Here is an 18773-nt window from a genome sequence, read left to right as displayed (position 1 = left end):
TCGGTTTTTTGTGCCTTTAGGAGTTTGGGGCATCCCAAATTCTTGTTTGTGACGGAACCTATCCGTCACTCTTGAGTGACGGATACCATTTTACCTCACAAAGTACTCACTTTTTCTCTCTCTGCAACACTATTCATGTGGTCCCCTTTCTCCACTAACCCATTTTGTTACCATTTTATCTCACAAAATATCCGCCACAAATGGTAACCCGTCACAAGGGAGACCAATTGTTGGGGCATACATTAGTAAAAGTCAATTTGTGACCCTTATTGGCTCAAATTGACCTCCTTTGTGACCCAATAGGTGTCACACTCTGGTTGGTTGTTCAATTTTTTTTTTTTGCTTTTCTAAGATTTTATTATGTAGAATTAGTTTGGAACTTTTAGAATTATTTATTTTCATGTTTTTTTATCTTATGTATGCGATTTTTTTTTTATAATTATATTTGCGGTTTTTTTTGTTGTCAATGAAATCGTCTTTTCAATTTTTAAATTTTAACATTGTTATTTAATAATTTTTTTCCAGTAGTGTATCCCATTAAATTAATATTTAACATATTGGACTACTTTTATTTTATGAAAAATACAAAAATAACTTGTGTATATTTAGTTAGTAAATAATGATTGAAAAAGTTAAAGAGAGGTTTTAGTGAGGTATAGAATGTGGGAAATAATTAGAAATGATGAAAGTGAAAAATAAGTGGATTAATTGACCCAGATCGTGACCTTCTGCTTGAGAGGGTGAAATGGGTCAAATTAATAAGGGGTGATTAAGAGTAAAAATTCTGATTGACCCGATTAAGTCGGCCTTTTGCTTGGGGATGGTCTAATAACCTAACGTGCTACTTTTTATCGCCCGTGTTTTACTTAGTATCGCCCGAATTTAGCATTGACTTTCCAATTCTACCCCTGTCCATCTCATCTTTTGACTTTCCAATTTCTATCTCATCTCTTATTTTTATCCAAACTTTTTTTTCTCAATTGCATAACTTTAAATTTTTTAATCATGAACGACGATAATTCAAGCAAGAAACGAGGTAAATTAATCGGATTCGATTGTACACTTTCTTCGTCAACAATGATATATACAATCTTTTCCTTTAACGTAAAAAAAATTATCAGAAATGACAATTGTTTAATGTCAACAAATATGAATCAATGATGTACGATCTTTTCATTTCTTGAACTTTGACAAAAAAATAATTTTAATGAATACGGTTGTTTAAGCATCACCATTGACAACGCAAAAAGAAAAGAAAAAATTGTATGGCCATTAATCGTTTTCGATCTTTATTAGAAAATTTACAGTTTATGAGTATGGACTATGGAGGTCGTAGAATATGGACAGTTGAATTTTGGAATGATTTTCGAATCGGGTTGCCGTCTCCGCGCTACTCGGTGACCGTATAAAGTGGGGCACTGTTAGTGCGTGATTACTTTGTTTAATCATGTTTGAAAGATGACATGCCCAGGAAAATCGCATAGCTTACAAGACCGAGTGCTCGGCCGAATCGTGTAGCTTACACGTCCGTCCACAATACGCCGACGTTTGGTTTACATGACACTGACCACGACATGGTTGTCTAATCTACACGAGATTTCCTTGTTTATGTCGTGTGTCCTGCACGATCAAGTAAGGTTGCTTCTTCATTTTCTTGTATTGATTTTCTTTAATTCGTTTGAAACTTTAATCAACTTTGTTTTTGTTTGTAGGTTGTATTAGAAGATTCTAATGGAAAGAGTGTTGATTATTAGACAATTTAGAGGCCTATAAGGTGTTAGTAACAGGGTGTTAATTATATAAAGGTAAATTGGCGAGGGTATTAATTATAGAAGGGTCATTTCGTAATTTATACGGGCGATATTAGTAATTTTCGGGCGACAAAAAGAAAAAGTTAAGATTAACAAGATATTCTTATTAATTATGGTTAAATCGAGTTTATACTTGAATATCTTAGACTCTGTTTGGTAAAACTACCTGAAAAGGTAGCTGAAACCTGAAAAGGTAGCTGAAAACTGAAAAGCTAACTGAACCCTGAAAAGGTAACTGATAAGGTAGCTGGAAATTAGGAACTGATAAGGTAGCTGATTATATAAAAAATGTTTGGCAAACTAACTGAAAAGGTAACTGATTTTGATGAAATGACGTAAAAGGATATGATAATTATATAATAGTATAGATTTAAAGGGTAAAAACGAAAAATCAAACCAAATCAGGTACCTGAAATCTCAAATGCTACTCTAGGTAGCATTTCATTTCAGGTAGCTTATTTGATTAAATAAGCTACTTGCCAAACGCTTACAAAAAAATAAGGTACCTGAAACTTTGGTCAAATAAGCTACTTTGACTAAATCAGGTACCTGAAATGTCTTGCCAAACGGAGCCTTATGAGTATATTTTTTTTATGAATCTTACCACATATAGGTTGTTAATCTGGCGAATTTTTTGTCCACTTTAATGTTCAACTAATATTATCATGTTATGAAACATTAGTTAGATGGATGTCCATTGGGCTTATACCCATTATACATGTAACTAGGGTATTGAAAAACCCATCATATATGTACTATATATACCCCATATGAGATGAATAATAAATAACTCTCTTACCTCTCTCAATCGATTTGCTTAATTCTCTCTAAGTTTTCTCTACTCTTTATTCTCTATTTCTTATTCTATAACACGTTATCAGCACGAAACTCTAATTGTATGAGCATAAAATCAAAGAGACCATTCTCTCTACAAATTTGCCCCACCCTATTTCTCTTATTGAGGTATGTTTCTAACAGGTTTGCTTAAACTTCTCTCGTATTAGAACAATAAAGGGATACTTTTAATCCGTAAACGCATTTCATTCATTAGATTTTTACGTTTGTTTAATCATATGAAAAGTTTATAGGGCTCGACTCTTGTATTATTAACGGGGTGCATCTGACCATAAAATTTAGGATTGGTTTGATCTGCCTTTAACTTAAATCGGAATTTTGATTATGTAGATTGATTGTTTACGTCTTACAACATATCTTATATCACGGAATATATCAACCCATCCCACAAATTGATCTTGAAATAAGATTTTATACCAAAATCACATTCATTTAGTAGTAAAATATTCGTGTGTATGATATCAAGCATTCAAGTTGGATGTACTCATTACATTTTGACGCATTTGTGATATAAAACACAATGATAGAGTTGTTATTTAAGTTTTATGTTATAGTTTTACTACTTACCATTTTATTGTACTACCCTTATTGTTAAATGATGAGCGACAATATAATGTCTTAATGTGATAGATCGAGACTCCTATTTATTTAATGTGAGACGATCTCAGTCTTCTATCTATTCAATGTAAGACCGCGTCCTATCTATTTAATTCGAGATGATCTCATATGTATTTAATTGACGAGTTCCTATATCTAATTAATTTTAGACGATCTCATATCTTTTTAACATGAGACACGATCGTCATTATAATTTAAGACGATCTTCCATCAATTTAATGTGAGACAACTTCTCATCTATCTATTTCGAGGCGATCTCATATCTATTTAACGTGAGACGGTCGTTTATTTATTTCATGCGAGATAGTCTATTGTTATTATAATTTAAGACAATCTTTTATCAATGTCATTATAAGAGATATAATAACTCATCACATTAAAGTGAAATAATAGTCTTCTATCAAAACAACCTTATATCAGTTCACTATCTCTATAATGTGAATGAGTCTCCTATAACTTTAATGTAAGACTAATAGTTTATGGAGTAGTCTTACCCATATTTTTTCATTCTTCAATCGGAAATCATATTTTCTAAATTCTTATGACTTAATTATTTATCATTCTTCATATTTCCCAACGAGGATATTAATTCTTGCAAGTTACCTAAGACACTAAATGTGTCATATAACAAATCATATATTTGGCAAGATGACGATGCATTATTTTGAGCACATACGATATAATAGCTAACCATAAGTTAGCATCCAACTGTAGTTTGGCAAGTCCGTAGTGCACAATTGCACATATTAAGGCATATCTAACCCCAAATATGGAGGATTATAATAAATTGCTTGCGAACTACCATCAAAAGTTGACATGGAATGACATATATGATCAACACGTGCTTAAAGAACTTTGATGTAACATTGAGTTCATATGGTTTTTACTATACCCGTTTATTAAAAAATTAAAACTTATAATGTGCTAAAACTCTCGTGTGTAGCATATAAATATTACTCCGTATTACAACAGAAGACTACACTAATAAGTATGGTTGATATTTGAAGATCTAAACATGTGTTTCACATTAATACTCGAGGTTAAAAAGACCTAATAAATTCAATTTACAAATTGATATTGCTTTTAGTGGCTTGAAAACCACGTAGCAAAATACGAGTAATTGTGCAATAACATTTCACAGTTTGATTATTATCATGTGAACAAGTTGATCTTCTAAATTGGGTGTCTTGATTCAGTACATTAAGAGCCAATTACATTAGTCACTACTCCCCAAAATATTTTATGATTTTACAAAATGTCCACTATTGTATCTCATTTATATATGATATGAGAAATCAGATTCTAAGGTGGTTATGTAAATGATTGCAATCTATCTTGAATATAGTTTTTACCACCTTAGGGGGAGAAAGTAAGTGAAAAGTTGGTAAAACAAAAGAAGTTTTATCATATTAAATTACACCTATAGTGTAATATATGAACAATATCGATTCTACAAATTCTAGTATATGATCATAAAAGTATATCCATATAAAACGGATACACATTTGTGCGCACTATTTAATTGCCATTGAATTAGGACTTTATAAGTCTATTGGACCGTCGACATACTTATGGTTATGAGCTCATAAACCTCCATCCAAATCATGGATATTGAAAATAGAACTGTACAATTTGCATTATTATCGAGTCATCATATGCATATACATAACCTAAGTTAAGCATTTGCATTTTATTTTTCTATTACATCATTGCATTACTTCATATCATATAGTTTAGAACTTAGTCACATATCATATGCATGCACATTATTGTTGATGATATGATCATTCAAAGAAAAGGTGCAGTATTACAAAAGTGACAAGATTATTTGAAGTGAAGACGCAATAATCGTTATGAATTACTATCTTCATATTATGAAATTTGAAGCAATCAACGACTCCTAATAATTGAAGACATCTATCAAGTACGATGACAGCTATTTTCAAGATCGAGAAAATTTATCACACCATGAGTTGTATTGACGTTCTACAACTGATGTAATCATCAGGGGGAGTGTGCACGCGCTGTACTCTTTTTCCTTATCTATGGTTTTGTCCCACTAGGTTTTCCATAGAAAGGTTTTAATGAGGCAGCTTATTCCTTTGCGTGCTAGAGGAATATTTTACTCTTTTCCTTACTAGTGTTTTTCCCATAGGTTTTTTTTTTAGTAAGGTTTTAACGAGGCGTGTTCTTCAATAGTGTACATCCAAGGGGGAGTGTTATGAAACATTAGTTAGATGGATGTCCATTGGGCTTATACCCATTATACATGTAACTAGGGTATTGAAAAACCCATCATCTATGTACTATGGTGCTGTTTGGCCAAGTTTATGTGAAAGAGCTTTTACTTCTTAGAAGGAGTTTTTTCATAAACTACTTTTTGAAAAAGTTGTGTTTGTTTGGCCTAACTTTTGAAAAAATAGTTTATTGACAAATTGATGTGTTTGGCCTACTCCTAATTTTCTAGCTTTTTAGTTTTTTTTTTTTTTTTTTGTTAGTTTCATTTTAACTAACATTATTAATAATATAATCTTTTGAATAAGAAAACTTATGTTAAAAGAATCACGATTTTGATAGAGTTGCATACTTGATGGAAAAATTGTTGATGCATACTTGATGATATTCGGGTATGAAACATAAAAAATCAGTTTTCTCAAAAATACAAGTTACATAAAAACATGCACACATTAGACATACAAACATGCACACCTTTTATCATCTTTTGATTTGTGTGGTTTACAGCATACATACATGCACACAGCCACACATGAGATCATAATCATCCCCTTACAAATTAATCTAAAACGATGAAAGAATTAGATAATTACCTGATAGCATATTGCTTGATATGACAATCAAATAAAATTTTTAAAGTTCAAAGACGGAGAGTATAGAACGGGAGAATAGAAGAAACGTGGCTTTGTTGATAAAATGATGGCGGTAAAAAAAGCATTGTATTGGCGCCTTAATTCAAAGAGTTTTCGTGAGAAGTTGAAGCAAAGTACCAATTTGGTGCTTCTGTTTCTAGTGGCTTTTTTTTAGCTTATGACTTTTGAAAAGTAGTTTTTTATCTCCCTAAATTGTAGTGTTTGGCCCAACTTCTCCTTTTACAATTAAAAAGCACTTAAGAAGCTTGGCCAAACATGCCCTATATATACCCCATATGAGATGAATAATAAATAACTCTCTTACCTCTCTCAATCGATTTGCTTAATTCTCTCTAAGTTTTCTCTACTCTTTATTCTCTATTTCTTATTCTATAACATATCAAGGATTATGTCTCAAATAAAGTACACAACTAAGTAATTAACTCAAATGAAATTAACATTAACGTGTTAAAGAAAATTTATTTGACAGAAGGTATTTACATTGCCATATAAATCAAACAATCTCTTCTTGTTCAAGAGAAAAAAAAAACCAACGAAGCCTTTCACGTTACATTTGATTGTGATATCTACATTTGCAATTGGTTAAATGATAATCCAGACGGTAAATGAGATGATTCGGATTCGGCACGATTGAGACTCGTACAAAGTAAGAGCTAATATTGAATGGGGAAACTACGGAGCACAACGGATTCAAGAGTAATCCCGGGTCCAATCCCAAGAAGGACACCGTACTCGAACCCGTCACCCGTAGTAGCCTTTCCGTCTTTAAAAGACCTCTTCCTTGTTTCATCCAACACAAAGAATATCGTCGCACCCGACATATTCCCGAACTCACGTAACACGTGTCTACTCGACTTCGTCTTATCGGGGTGAAGCCCAAGTTTTGATTCAATTTCGTCTACAATCGCGGGCCCACCGGGGTGAACAACCCAAAACACCGAGTTCCAATCGTTAATGCCAAGTGGACTAAGGGATTTAATCACGGGTTTTTCGACATAATTAGCAATTAGACTCGGATTATCCCTAGCTAAGACTAATGATACCCCGAATTTTGTGATTTGCCCTCCGATAGCTCTCTCAGTGTCCGGGACAGTCGCTTGCATTGCTGAGACCAATTCAAAAATGGGCCGCTCACCAGCGGCCCAATCTGGGTCCGAACCAATAATAGCAGCGCCGGCCCCATCACCAAAAAGGGCTTGTCCAATCATCAAGCCAATGTTGGTTTGAGTGGGCCCACGAAAAGACGACAAGGTCATCTCAGCGCACACAACTAAAACCCGAGCTCCTCTGTTATTCTCCGCGATGTCCTTGGCTAAGCGGAGGATTGTACCTCCCGCATAGCACCCGACTTGGAAAAACATGAAACGTTGCACATTTGGGCCGAGGTCTAGTAGCTTGGCTAGTTGGTAGTCGTACCCGGGCATAACGGCTCCAGATAAACTTGTAAAGATAATGTGGGTGATTTTCGACTTGGGTTGGCCCCACTCTTTGATCGCTTCTAAGGCCGCTTCTTTTGCCAGTTTTGGTATTTCGGCTGTGAGTATTTCTTGACGTTTGTCCAAACAAATAGCGTCGTAATTTAACAGTTCTGGGTTTTTCTTCATAAACTCTTCTGTTTGGAAAAAATGGCGTTTTCTGACTGTCGTTTTTTCGCCTGTTTTAGCTCATGTTATTAGTATGGTCAAAAGCGTACTAAGGTAACATACATTAGACCTGAACTCGGGCTGGCCAGGGGGCGGGCCGGGCTCTCCTGGTCAGACCCACGCCAAGCCAGGGGGAGGGGCGGGCTTGGTCGGGTCGGGTCGGGTTGGGATATGCTTGACCCGAACCAGACCCGAGGCGGGCCAAGGGCGGGCCGGGCTAACGGGTCTTACCAATTTATTTTTATTTCTTATTATTTTTACTAAAATAGTGGGCCAAGGCCGGTTGGGCTGAAATTTTAGGACCAGGACCAGGCCCGGGGCCAGGACCGGGCCGGACCGTGTCAGGCCAAGTTGCATAAAAATAACGGGCCAAGGCGGGTTGGGTCCGGGCCGGGTCAGCCCGTGCTGATGGCCAATTCTAACATACTATGCTGTGATGAATATTTTCATTAAGATAAACAAATGATTGGGATGGAGGGAGTAGTAACATGAGACTTGCCAACAATAATTAACAACATAGCCAACTTTACGACTCCACCATCACGACTGATTGCTCTTGTTTTAACAATGTTTGTTAATATATATATACTCTCTCGGACTCAATAAATAATTTACATTTTTATTCCTTTGTAAAAAAGTATTTTTAATCAAATATAAATAATCTCCTAAGTTAGAGAGAGCAATTTTTTTATTTCCTAGAGCCTAAGTCACAAACATAGACACATCTTTTGGAGAGAAATTATTTATTGAAGGTGGATTGGAGATATGAAGAAGGGAAGAATTTGTAACAACTATAGTTGTTAAGATACGGAGTACATACTCTGGTCTCAATTATCCTATACTATCATGTAAATACTCTTTGGTTGATCTTATTCGTGTACTCTAAGCCTATGTATTATGGCTAGCGTAAGTTGTTATGGTAGATTATCAGTAAGTGGTTATACATCTGATGTAGTACATCAGATGATATAGTTTTTGAGCATTAAGATAAAGTTTTTGAGTTTTAGTCAAATTTTTTTGAGTTTTATTATAAAGTTTTTAAGTTTATTTACTAAAACTTTAATCTCAAAAAGTTACATTATAACTCAAAAAAATTACATATAAACTCAAAAAAATTTGATTTTTGACATCATAAAACTAAAATGTAATTTATAAACTCTATAGCACTCGAAAAAAATACACAAAAACTCAAAAAGTCATTAAGTATGATGTAGTACATCTGATGTACAATCCTTTTTCTCGTAGATTACCTCCTCATTATTGTAATTATTATAAATTGTACTACTATCGTAGTATCGTTTACCAATGATGAAAGTTATGCAACTATATTATTAAACCACCTTACTTATAATTCTTTATTCTCTATCAGTGTGTTTATGTTATGCTTGTGTAAGACGGAGATATGTACAAGTTTTTATGATGTTGAATAGAAGTTCATAGGCAGTGCTTAAACTTTTGACATCCGATTGACCATATTTGTGCAAATTATTACTCCGTGCGATGGAAGAAAATATCCCTCGTGTCAAATCTCTTATTTTACGTATTTTACTATTTATATATAAACGCGCACATAATTCTCCAAATAACGACGTACGATTAATAATATTAGACCGTTTTAACCCTAATCAATTAACTCGATAAAAAATACCAAAACAATAATCACTCAATAAAGTCGAATAATTTTACATTCAAATAATGGGCATGTAAAATATTTGATTAAAAATACAGTTACATCCGTATACAAATAAAACACAAATAATCACTTATTAATACAAATATGGAATTGTTCATACCCATTTTTTGTTTCAGTGTTTTTAACTTGTGACACATCATTATCCAGACAATAAATATATTTTCAGCGGTTAATTGTTGTAAACTTTTAATAACACAATACGATATTTAACAGTATTATAATATATGTTGCACGCCTACACCTCATTTAATAAAAACAACAAATAAGACAATTCCTAAGCAATCACCAATATATCCCCGAGTGATTTTGAATGATATCCCACTTGCTTTGTCTCTTTTCCATTGTATTAGTTTTAGTTTTACTCCGTGTTCTTTAGATAAGGTGGCTTATCAGTTAGCTAAAAATGTGATGAGCACGCCTACACCTCATGTTTTATTTCTGTTTTAAAATCCCTCAGAGGCGAGTCCAGGATTTTGATTTCGGTGTAGCAAAATATATACTCAAGGTAAAATGTATAGATAATTAGTGTGAAAGCGGTAATCATTGGTGTAGCAAATCACGAAATTCTAACCGAAATTTTCGCTTTCGGTGTAGCGGCTGCTACACCACAACTCATAGTGGCCTCGCCCCTATCCCTCCACCCCCTAAATTTTGAAAAACAGGACGATTCCTAATAAGAATCGAAGAGAGTACCACACACGGCACGACTATCAGGGTAAGATTAGAAGAACATACATATATGCTTAAACTTGATCTTGAGATCAGGCATAGTATCATCCATGCAAAAACAAAAATCAGGATAATCTTCTTGTGTTATTTGATGGAGTGGATTGGCAGTTCCTAGAGCTAAGATGGTTGCTAAACTTTTAGCTTTTTGGGAGATTTTAATTCCATCAAGTGATCCCATCTTTTTTTTACTCTTATGGAACTATTGCAATGAGTTTAATGAAGTTGATGCAAGTTTATATACACACTATACTACATGTGTTTTGGATTAGTAAGCCCTATTTGTCATTTTTAGTAGGGAGAAGTCAAATGTGATTTATTTATTTATTAATTGGATTAATTAGGTGAAATAGTGACACTTAGTATTAAAATATACTTAAAATATCAACAGAAAATTTGATTTTTTGAATAAATTAATTAATTACATGGTAATGGTGAATTAAGTGACTTATTCCATCAACCAAATTATCCTTCAATCAATCAATTACATCGCTTTTTGAGCAGGTGGGGTGAAATTGACATCCTTAAGTGCATTCTTACACGAAATAATTACAATAATTCATTTTTGCAGCTTTGCAACAATTACAAGTGATATTATTCATAGCGCAAAAACTTTGATGGAAAATCTATGCTTTCTAAACTCATGCCAAGCGTTAGAGTTAGTTAAACTTTTTTAACTGAATTGATTTTGACTAACTATATCTCTTGGTTATGGATTTAGAAAGTGACTATTTTTTTTTTTCCTTCAATCAATTTATCTTTGAAGTGGTAGGTATCCAAAAAAATTAAACCAGATATTTTAACTTGTATAACTCAAAAGATTTACGGACATAATTAATTCTTATTTGTGTTTAAATATAATATCCAGCCCGTAACACTTGATGAACTTAATCCTTAGATTTAAGGATGAAGAATGTAGAATTACTTTAATAATAGACTTTTATATGCCAAATAAACACTTCATTTATTACCACTCTTAAACGAAGCATTTTAACATATAACTAACCAATCGTTGGTTGGCGCAGTGGTAGCATGGGGCTGCGCTTGGTAGGGAGGTCTGCGGATCAATCCCCCACAACTGCGATTGGGAGGGGTTTAAATACCGTAATCCTTGGACACGCCTCGAAATTCGGATGAGTCGGCCCAATATGGTTCGGATTACCGGATGGTTTAGACAAAAAAAAAAACATATAACTAAGGTTTTTTCATAGAAGGCAATAGTCAAGGCACCTAATATTTAGGTCATTTGCAAAAAAAAAAGAGCACATAAAGTTAATTTTCTCGTTGAGAAGCACATAACATATACGGAGTACAATTTTTTTTCGGTCAAAGGCACAAACTAACATTTTCCGTCAAAAAGTCACAATTCCAACTTGACTCCACGGAAAACACGATTTTTGGTTTTGTTTAGATTTCTTACAGAGATACTTAGGCCCTATTCTTTTGGATTTAATTTCAGTTCTAATAAGTTCAGTTCAGTTCAGTTCAACTCCATTAAGTTCAGTTTAGTTCAGTTCAGCTCCATTCAGTTCAGTTCATATTAGTTTATTTCAACATTGATATTATTATTCTTATTTTATATTCTTATTGATATCATTAGTATTATATTAATTTATTTACTGTTATTATTATTATTATATTATTATTTTTATATTTATTATATTACTGTTATATTTATTAATAATTAATTCGTATTGTTTATATTATTATATTTATATTTAATATATTTATTATTATTATTATTATTATTATTATTATTTATATATTTATTTTTTAGTTATTATTATTAATTTATTAAATTGTTATTAATAATGTATCATTTATATTACTAATATATTATTATTATTATTACTACATTTATTATTATATTACTATTTTATTTTTTTATATATCTTATTAGATTATTAATAATATATTATATTAATATCTTATTATTATTAATGAATAATATATTATAATATTTATTATTATTATTATTATTATTATTATTGGTATTGGTATTATTGTTATTATAATATTTATTATTATTATTATTATTATTATTATTATTATTGGTATTGGTATTATTGTTATTGTTATTATTATTATTATTATTTTTTTAAATGCGCGCAGCTTTCATTATAATAAAAATAAAAGGTTTACATGAAATTGGTGGGGAGCCGAGAGACAATCTGGGCTCCCACACCCTTAGCAATAGTAAAGCTAATACGAGTAAAAATTATTATTATTATTATTATTATTATTATTATTATTATTATTATTATTATTATTATTGGTATTGGTATTATTGTTATTATAATATTTATTATTATTATTATTATTATAATCTTTTTATTAATATTTCAATTCAGTTTAGATAAGTTCAGTTCAGTTCAGCTCCATTAAATTCAGTTCAAACAATTTCAGTCTAAAAGAACACGGCCTTACTTAACTAGCCACATGATAGCCTCTAGTTACATATCTCATCCAACCCAAAACCATCAGAGGATACAAAATTAGATATATAGCCTCTGGTTTTGTACCAACCCAATATCTCTAATGCAATAATCTAAAGGGGAGAGGCGAGTCATGCCATGGGCCGCTCTAGACCTGGCAAACGGGTCAGGTCGTGTCGTGTTCGTGTTCGTGTCAACTTTAAACAGGTCATCACTACCCCAACCCTAACCCGACCCAATTACATAAACGGGTCATTTGTCTCAACCCTAACCCAACCCATTTAATTTTTCTATAATCCAACCCGACCTGTTTAACCCATTTATCTTTTACCAGGTCATGTATAACCCATTTATCTTTTAACGGGTCATTTTTAACCCACTTAATTCGTTTGACCCAATAAACTAATAAAATAAACTAAGCTTTATAAGCCTATTATCTCAAAAATGAGGATTGAAAATACTTATTTTTAAGTTATTTGGGTGGATTATTGATTCAACACAAATATATCCTGACACTTTTTAATAAGCGGGTTATTCGTGTCGGGTTCGTGTCAAAAGAGCTCAACCCTAACCCGACCCGTTTAAGTTTCGTGTCGTGTCCTTGTCAACCCAATTAATTAAATGGGTCGCAACGTCTTGACCCTAACCCGTTAACTTCGTGTCGGGTTCGTGTCGTATTTTCGGGTCGTGTCAATAATTGCCACCTCTAGGCCGCTCTATTATCTATGTATCGTTTCAAATATAAATTTAAATTAACCAGAATACGATATTTTTCAAACTGCTCGATAAAATATATTTATGATATTCACTATCAAGACCTAATCAAAACTTCGACGACCTATCATGAAATTTACTAGTGATTGTCCACTATCCATGATAAACTAAGTATGTTTTATTTTATTATGAATCAAAGAACAGTACTTGTAATAACAACTAAGATCTTGTATGTTTATTGTTTAATTACCAAGCATAAAGTGACTGATCAAGTCACAAAAAGCTATAAAAAAAATGAGTAGAATGAATATGGTAGTTGGAGATAGGTGATTGTTTAACTACTACAAGTAGTTTTAGGAATTAAGTATTCAAAGTATCACAAAATTTTGTTTTAAGGAAACCAGTTCCCTTCTCATAGACGGTCACAGAACTAGCAACCTTACTTGTAGGGCTTAGCAAGTTTAGGTCTCGATTGAAAAAATAGCTGGATCGGACCATTTTTTTTTTGGATAGAAGGAACTTGAATTAAAAGAAAATAAAGTAGTTAGAGTATATCATGGGGGCGGGTCAGGGGAAAGAGGCGCGGAGGCCAAAACAAAGTCACTAGTACAAAGATCAACAACAAAGGAGGGGGCATGAGCCCACTCAAAACAACCTAAGAAGGAACTAGTATCATGGACAGAGTGATTAGCAATAGCATCCGCCACACGGTTAGCAGTTCTCTTCTCAAAAACCAGCTTCAAATGGGGGTGAGTCAGATTTATTTTGGTCTAGGCCTCGGTCCACAGTTTTGAAAGCTTCGATTTTTGGTCCCGTCCGATCTAAGACTGGTTAATTTTGACAATAAAGGAAAAAAAACAGAGCTGTATGGAGGCCAACTTGCTCTTTAGTGAGTACTTTCTAATACTCCCTCTTATTCACTATATAATATTCCCTATTTCATAAAACGGATTATTCAGGTTTTCTCCCCCTTTCTATTTTTGGAAACTTTTACTCTTATTTTATTCATCTCTCTCCTATCGCCAAACCCCACCCAACTCTTTTACTCATATTTAATTACATTTCGTAACGTTTTGGCCCCACAATTCCTTATTTAACTCCTAATTATTCATCCATCTTTCCTATCACCAAACTCACCCAACTCTTTTAATCCTATTTTATTCCTCGCTTTAATACCCGTGCCCACAAATAAATGGAAGATTATAGTGAATAGGAGGGAGTATATCACAATTTTGGTGAAGAATCAAAAGATAAACATAGATGTTCCAAAGTAAAATGTTTTTATGAACAATCTTACTTTCTTACGATCATTTATTTGCCTATTTCATTTTGGGTGTCTCAGTTAATTGTTTGCCTTTCTATTTTAGGAATACCTGGATGAACAATTGGATTCTCCACGTTCAATTTGGTCCACTTGTCATCTAATAATCTTCTTTTTTTTCTGATCTTTATGCCAAAAACAAAGGCAAACAAATGACCAGGACGGAGGGAGTATATAAAATAATAAATCAATAGATCTTGCTTAAGACGAAGTGTAACACCCCTAATTTCCATAATATAATTCTATAATTTTATTTTCCCATATTTCATATTTTATTTTCCGGGAAAATATCCGTCTTTTATCTTTTGGGCTCGTTGGGCTCGAAAAACGATGAAGACCCGCTTCTCCCTTGGGTCTCACGTGATTTTGGTGTAGATGGGTAAGTTTTGGGCCTAAACCTAGAATAAACCCATGAGCTTCTCTATAAATATAAGAGGAAACCAAACCCTTGCTCTTCTTTTCTCATAATTCTCTAAACCCTAAACCTAATTTCTCTCCTCCTCTCTTCCTCCTTGTGCCGCGCGCCCCTGCCTAGGGTTTCGTGCCGTTCTTCCTTTCTTCCTCCTTCCTTCATCATCTTTCGTGCTTAGATCGATCCTACTTCTTGGATTTATCTATCCTCTTCGTAAGTTTTATGTTTTTCGCGTAAGTTTTTATAGTCTATAGTTTATATATATATATATATATATATATATATATATATATATATATATATATATATATATATTAGTATATTTATTAGTTTCGTTATCTTTGGCACGTGGATGATTCAATAAAGGCGTGGAGACTGCACCTGGAGAAGACGTTTATATCGTTGAAGACGATCTTTAGGATTATTTGCTTAATAAGGTAACTAGGTGTTTTCTTTTAATTGTGTTTATGCCAATTGATGTAATTAATATGATTTAATGATTGTCTTGTATGATTGGTACGTGTTTGATTATTTGTTATCATGATTAGATATGTTTTCGCATGTTCGTATATGTTTTAATGTGTTAATCATATATCGTATGTTGTTTATGTGTTTATTATGGGTGTCATGAGCGCAATTAGGGTTTACGAATAAACCCTAAGTGGCGGCATGATAGGCGGCCAAGGGTTCTCTCCAAAGTTATAGCTAAGGCTAGTGTAACCTTGATGATGATTCAAGTGTTATAGCTAAAGTTAATACAACTTTGGGTAGTTACTCTAGTTATGGCTGAAGCTACTATAACATTGAAGTACGAGATAAGGTTATAGCTGGAACTAACGTACCCTGAGATTTATGGCTCAAGGTTATGGTTAACGCTGGTATAACTTTGTGTTTCGTGTCATGGTTATAGTTGAGGTAAGTGTAACTTCAAGTCGTATATGTTGAAGTTATAGTCGAGGTTACTATAACCTCGCATCTAGAGTTTATGTTATGGTTAGGGTTACTATAACGTCGAATGGTTAATGTTAAAGTTATAGCTAAAGTTACTATAACATTGGTGGCTTATACTTGTTTCATATGTTGTATTGTGTTCAACGTGTTATGTCCTTGTGTTGCATATATCTTTGGTTACTCTTGTTCACATGACAAGTATGATGGTCAGTTATACTATCTTGTGAGTTGAGTCGTGATGTTGTTCACGCATGTTAGTACAGTTAGTTGTACTGTGCATTTGTTGGTTGGCTGGTGTATAGATGACGATAGTGTCAGTTGTATGCTATCGGAATGAACTAAGGCTACCCTTCAGGGATTTGTTATGGTCTATGGTCGGGGGGGTAGCAGAGGCAGTTCGTTAATCGCTCTGTTCCCCGAGTGTCGTTCGGTGTAGCAGAGGCAGTTCGTTAATCGCTCTGTGTTTCATCAAGAGGTCTGGCCAGGTCTTAGGCATATAGGCAGTGGTTATACGCTATACATAGTGTGGATGCAGTTCGTTAATCGGTCCACTGTGGGTGCAGTTCGTTAATCGGCCCATACCATTGAATGGAGGCAGTTCGTTAATCGCTCCATTAGTTAGAGGCAGTTCGTTAATCGCTCTAACGGCGTTCATTCTATACATTGTGCTTGGTGGTCTGGTTTGGTCACATGTTTTGCGTTTATGTTGCTCTATAGTTCATACGTGGTCATGATATGGTTTAAGTTGTCAAGCGTCGTCCCATGTTTCCTTTGGAGTTATCATTATGTCATAAGATTGTCTTAGTATGTTATCGTTTAATGGCATGACGAGAATCTTCGTATTTACGGCAATAATAAAAAGCTAACAGCTAAATTTTATATGGGGTAAGGATCAATCAAGGATCCCTTGATTGTAAGGGGCAATGGCTATGGAGCTAAGGAGCTTAAGGCTTATTACCCCCCTTCAAGTTGGTGCGTGGAAATTCGAGACACCCAAATTGGATAGTAACTCTTCAAAAGGAGCACGGCCCAACGCTTTGGTAAATATGTCTGCGAGTTGTTGCTTGGTGTGGACGTAGCTCGTGGAGATAATTCCTTTTTGTATTTCGTCACGAACAAAATTACAGTCGACTTCAATGTGTTTGGTTCGTTCGTGAAAAACAGGCTTTCGAGCGATGTGTAAGGCAGATTGATTGTCACAATGGAGTTGCATAGGGCGAGTATGAGTAAGCCTGATAAACTCGAGCAAACCTTTGAGCCATTTGAGCTCACATGTAGCATAGGCCATGGAGCGATATTCAGCTTCAGCGGAAGAGTGGGCGGCCGTTGTTTGTTTGTTTGTTTGTTTTCCATGATATAGGTGATGATCCCCAAAAAAAAATGAGATAGGTGAAATTGGAGCGTTTACTAGTGGGACACGTGGCGTAGTCCGCATCGCAAAAGGCTTGTAACTGTAGATTACTAGTAGCTCGAAGGAGTATACCTTGGTCGGGTGATTTCTTCAAATAATGAACAACTCTTAACGCGGCTTCCCAGCGTTCGGTTGTCGAAGCATGCATAAATTGTGCTAGAATATGAACCGAATAAAGGAGTTCAGGCCGTGTGATGGTAAGGTAGACTAGTCGCCCCACAAGATGAGGATACGCTTGCGCATCTTTCATAGGAGGAGCGGCTGTGGGAACATGTATTGCAGGTTTGGACCCGAGTAACCCAGATTCTGTGAGGATGTCGAGTGCATACTTGCGTTGAGAAATGAATATCCCGGTGTCATTTCGTGCAATCTCGAGACCAAGGAAGTATTTGAGAGCCCCAAGTCTTTCATATGAAAGCACGTACTTAAGAGAGACTTGAATTGATCGATTAAGGCGGTATTGTTCCCACATATGACAAGATCGTCGACATAGACGGAAACATGGACCTCAGTGGTGGGTGTTACCATAGAAAAGAGACTGTGATCATACATGCATTGTTTAAAACCGTAATCAAGAAGAGCGGAAGCAAGTTTTGTGTACCAACAACGAGGAGCTTGACGAAGACCATAGAGTGACGTACGCAAGCGACAAACTTTCCCGTTGATGGCAGATGAGAACCCGGGAGGTGGTTTCATGTACACCTCTTCGTGGAGGTCGCCATGGAGAAAGGCATTGTGAACATCCATTTGATGGAGGGACCATTTCTTGGCAGCGGCAAGGGCGAGGAGAGACCATTACATAGTTATCATATACTAAATGCATGCCAATTCATATGACCAAATTAGGTGATTAATAACAAGGTACAAACTTTAACCATAAACAATAGCCAAACGATAACAAACAATAGTAGAACGATTAACATAAAGAAAAACGAGAGCAAAACGTGAGAAAAGGGAGAAAGAAGGGTATTTTATTTACATCCTAAACATACATGTGTGAGACTTGGGACCGGCTTCGGTGGAGTAGGGATCAGATCTCGGATGTAAATTGTTGATTTGGGGCGTTTTTGATAATAACTTGAACGACTTTAAACCACTTTGAAAACTGCTTTAACTAGGCGTCTTGACGTAAGATTTTCAAATGCTTGGGGACACAACTTTGACTCAAACGTCCCGTAAATTTGTTCATGATGTTGCAAGGTAGAGGATCAAGCTTTTAATGGTGGTTATAAGATTTATTAGTGGTGGTCGATTGGCCTTGGAAAGTGACGAGTCAGGGTGGTTATTCTTGAAAA

At 34.4% G+C, this 18773-nt stretch overlaps 1 protein-coding gene across 1 annotated transcript; it reads right to left on the bottom strand.

Annotated features, from left to right (window-relative positions):
* Positions 1–6825: 6825 nt before the first annotated feature.
* Positions 6826–10415, bottom strand: LOC141633491 (chalcone synthase-like). Its single transcript, XM_074445950.1, has 2 exons — positions 10244–10415; positions 6826–7826 (listed from the first exon to the last, which is right to left on the bottom strand). The coding sequence occupies exons 1-2, from the start codon at positions 10413–10415 to the stop codon at positions 6826–6828; spliced, it is 1173 nt and encodes a 390-aa protein (XP_074302051.1).
* Between the last annotated feature and the right edge of the window lie 8358 nt (positions 10416–18773).

This window comes from Silene latifolia, chromosome 2, assembly GCF_048544455.1.
Source record: "Silene latifolia isolate original U9 population chromosome 2, ASM4854445v1, whole genome shotgun sequence".
Classification (NCBI taxonomy): Eukaryota; Viridiplantae; Streptophyta; class Magnoliopsida; order Caryophyllales; family Caryophyllaceae; genus Silene; species Silene latifolia.
Note: the sequence above shows the minus strand (reverse complement) of the source record. Positions and strands in the feature narration are given on the sequence as shown.

What these genes read in the sequence shown, in the direction of transcription:
- LOC141633491 (XM_074445950.1), bottom strand. Translation starts at nt 10,415, where the DNA reads ATGGGATCACTTGATGGAATTAAAATCTCCCAAAAAGCTAAAAGTTTA. An exon ending in GATCAAGTTTAAGCATATAT is followed by an intron (nt 7,827 to 10,243) that starts GTATGTTCTTCT and finishes GAGCTAAAACAG; the next exon opens with GCGAAAAAACGACAGTCAGA.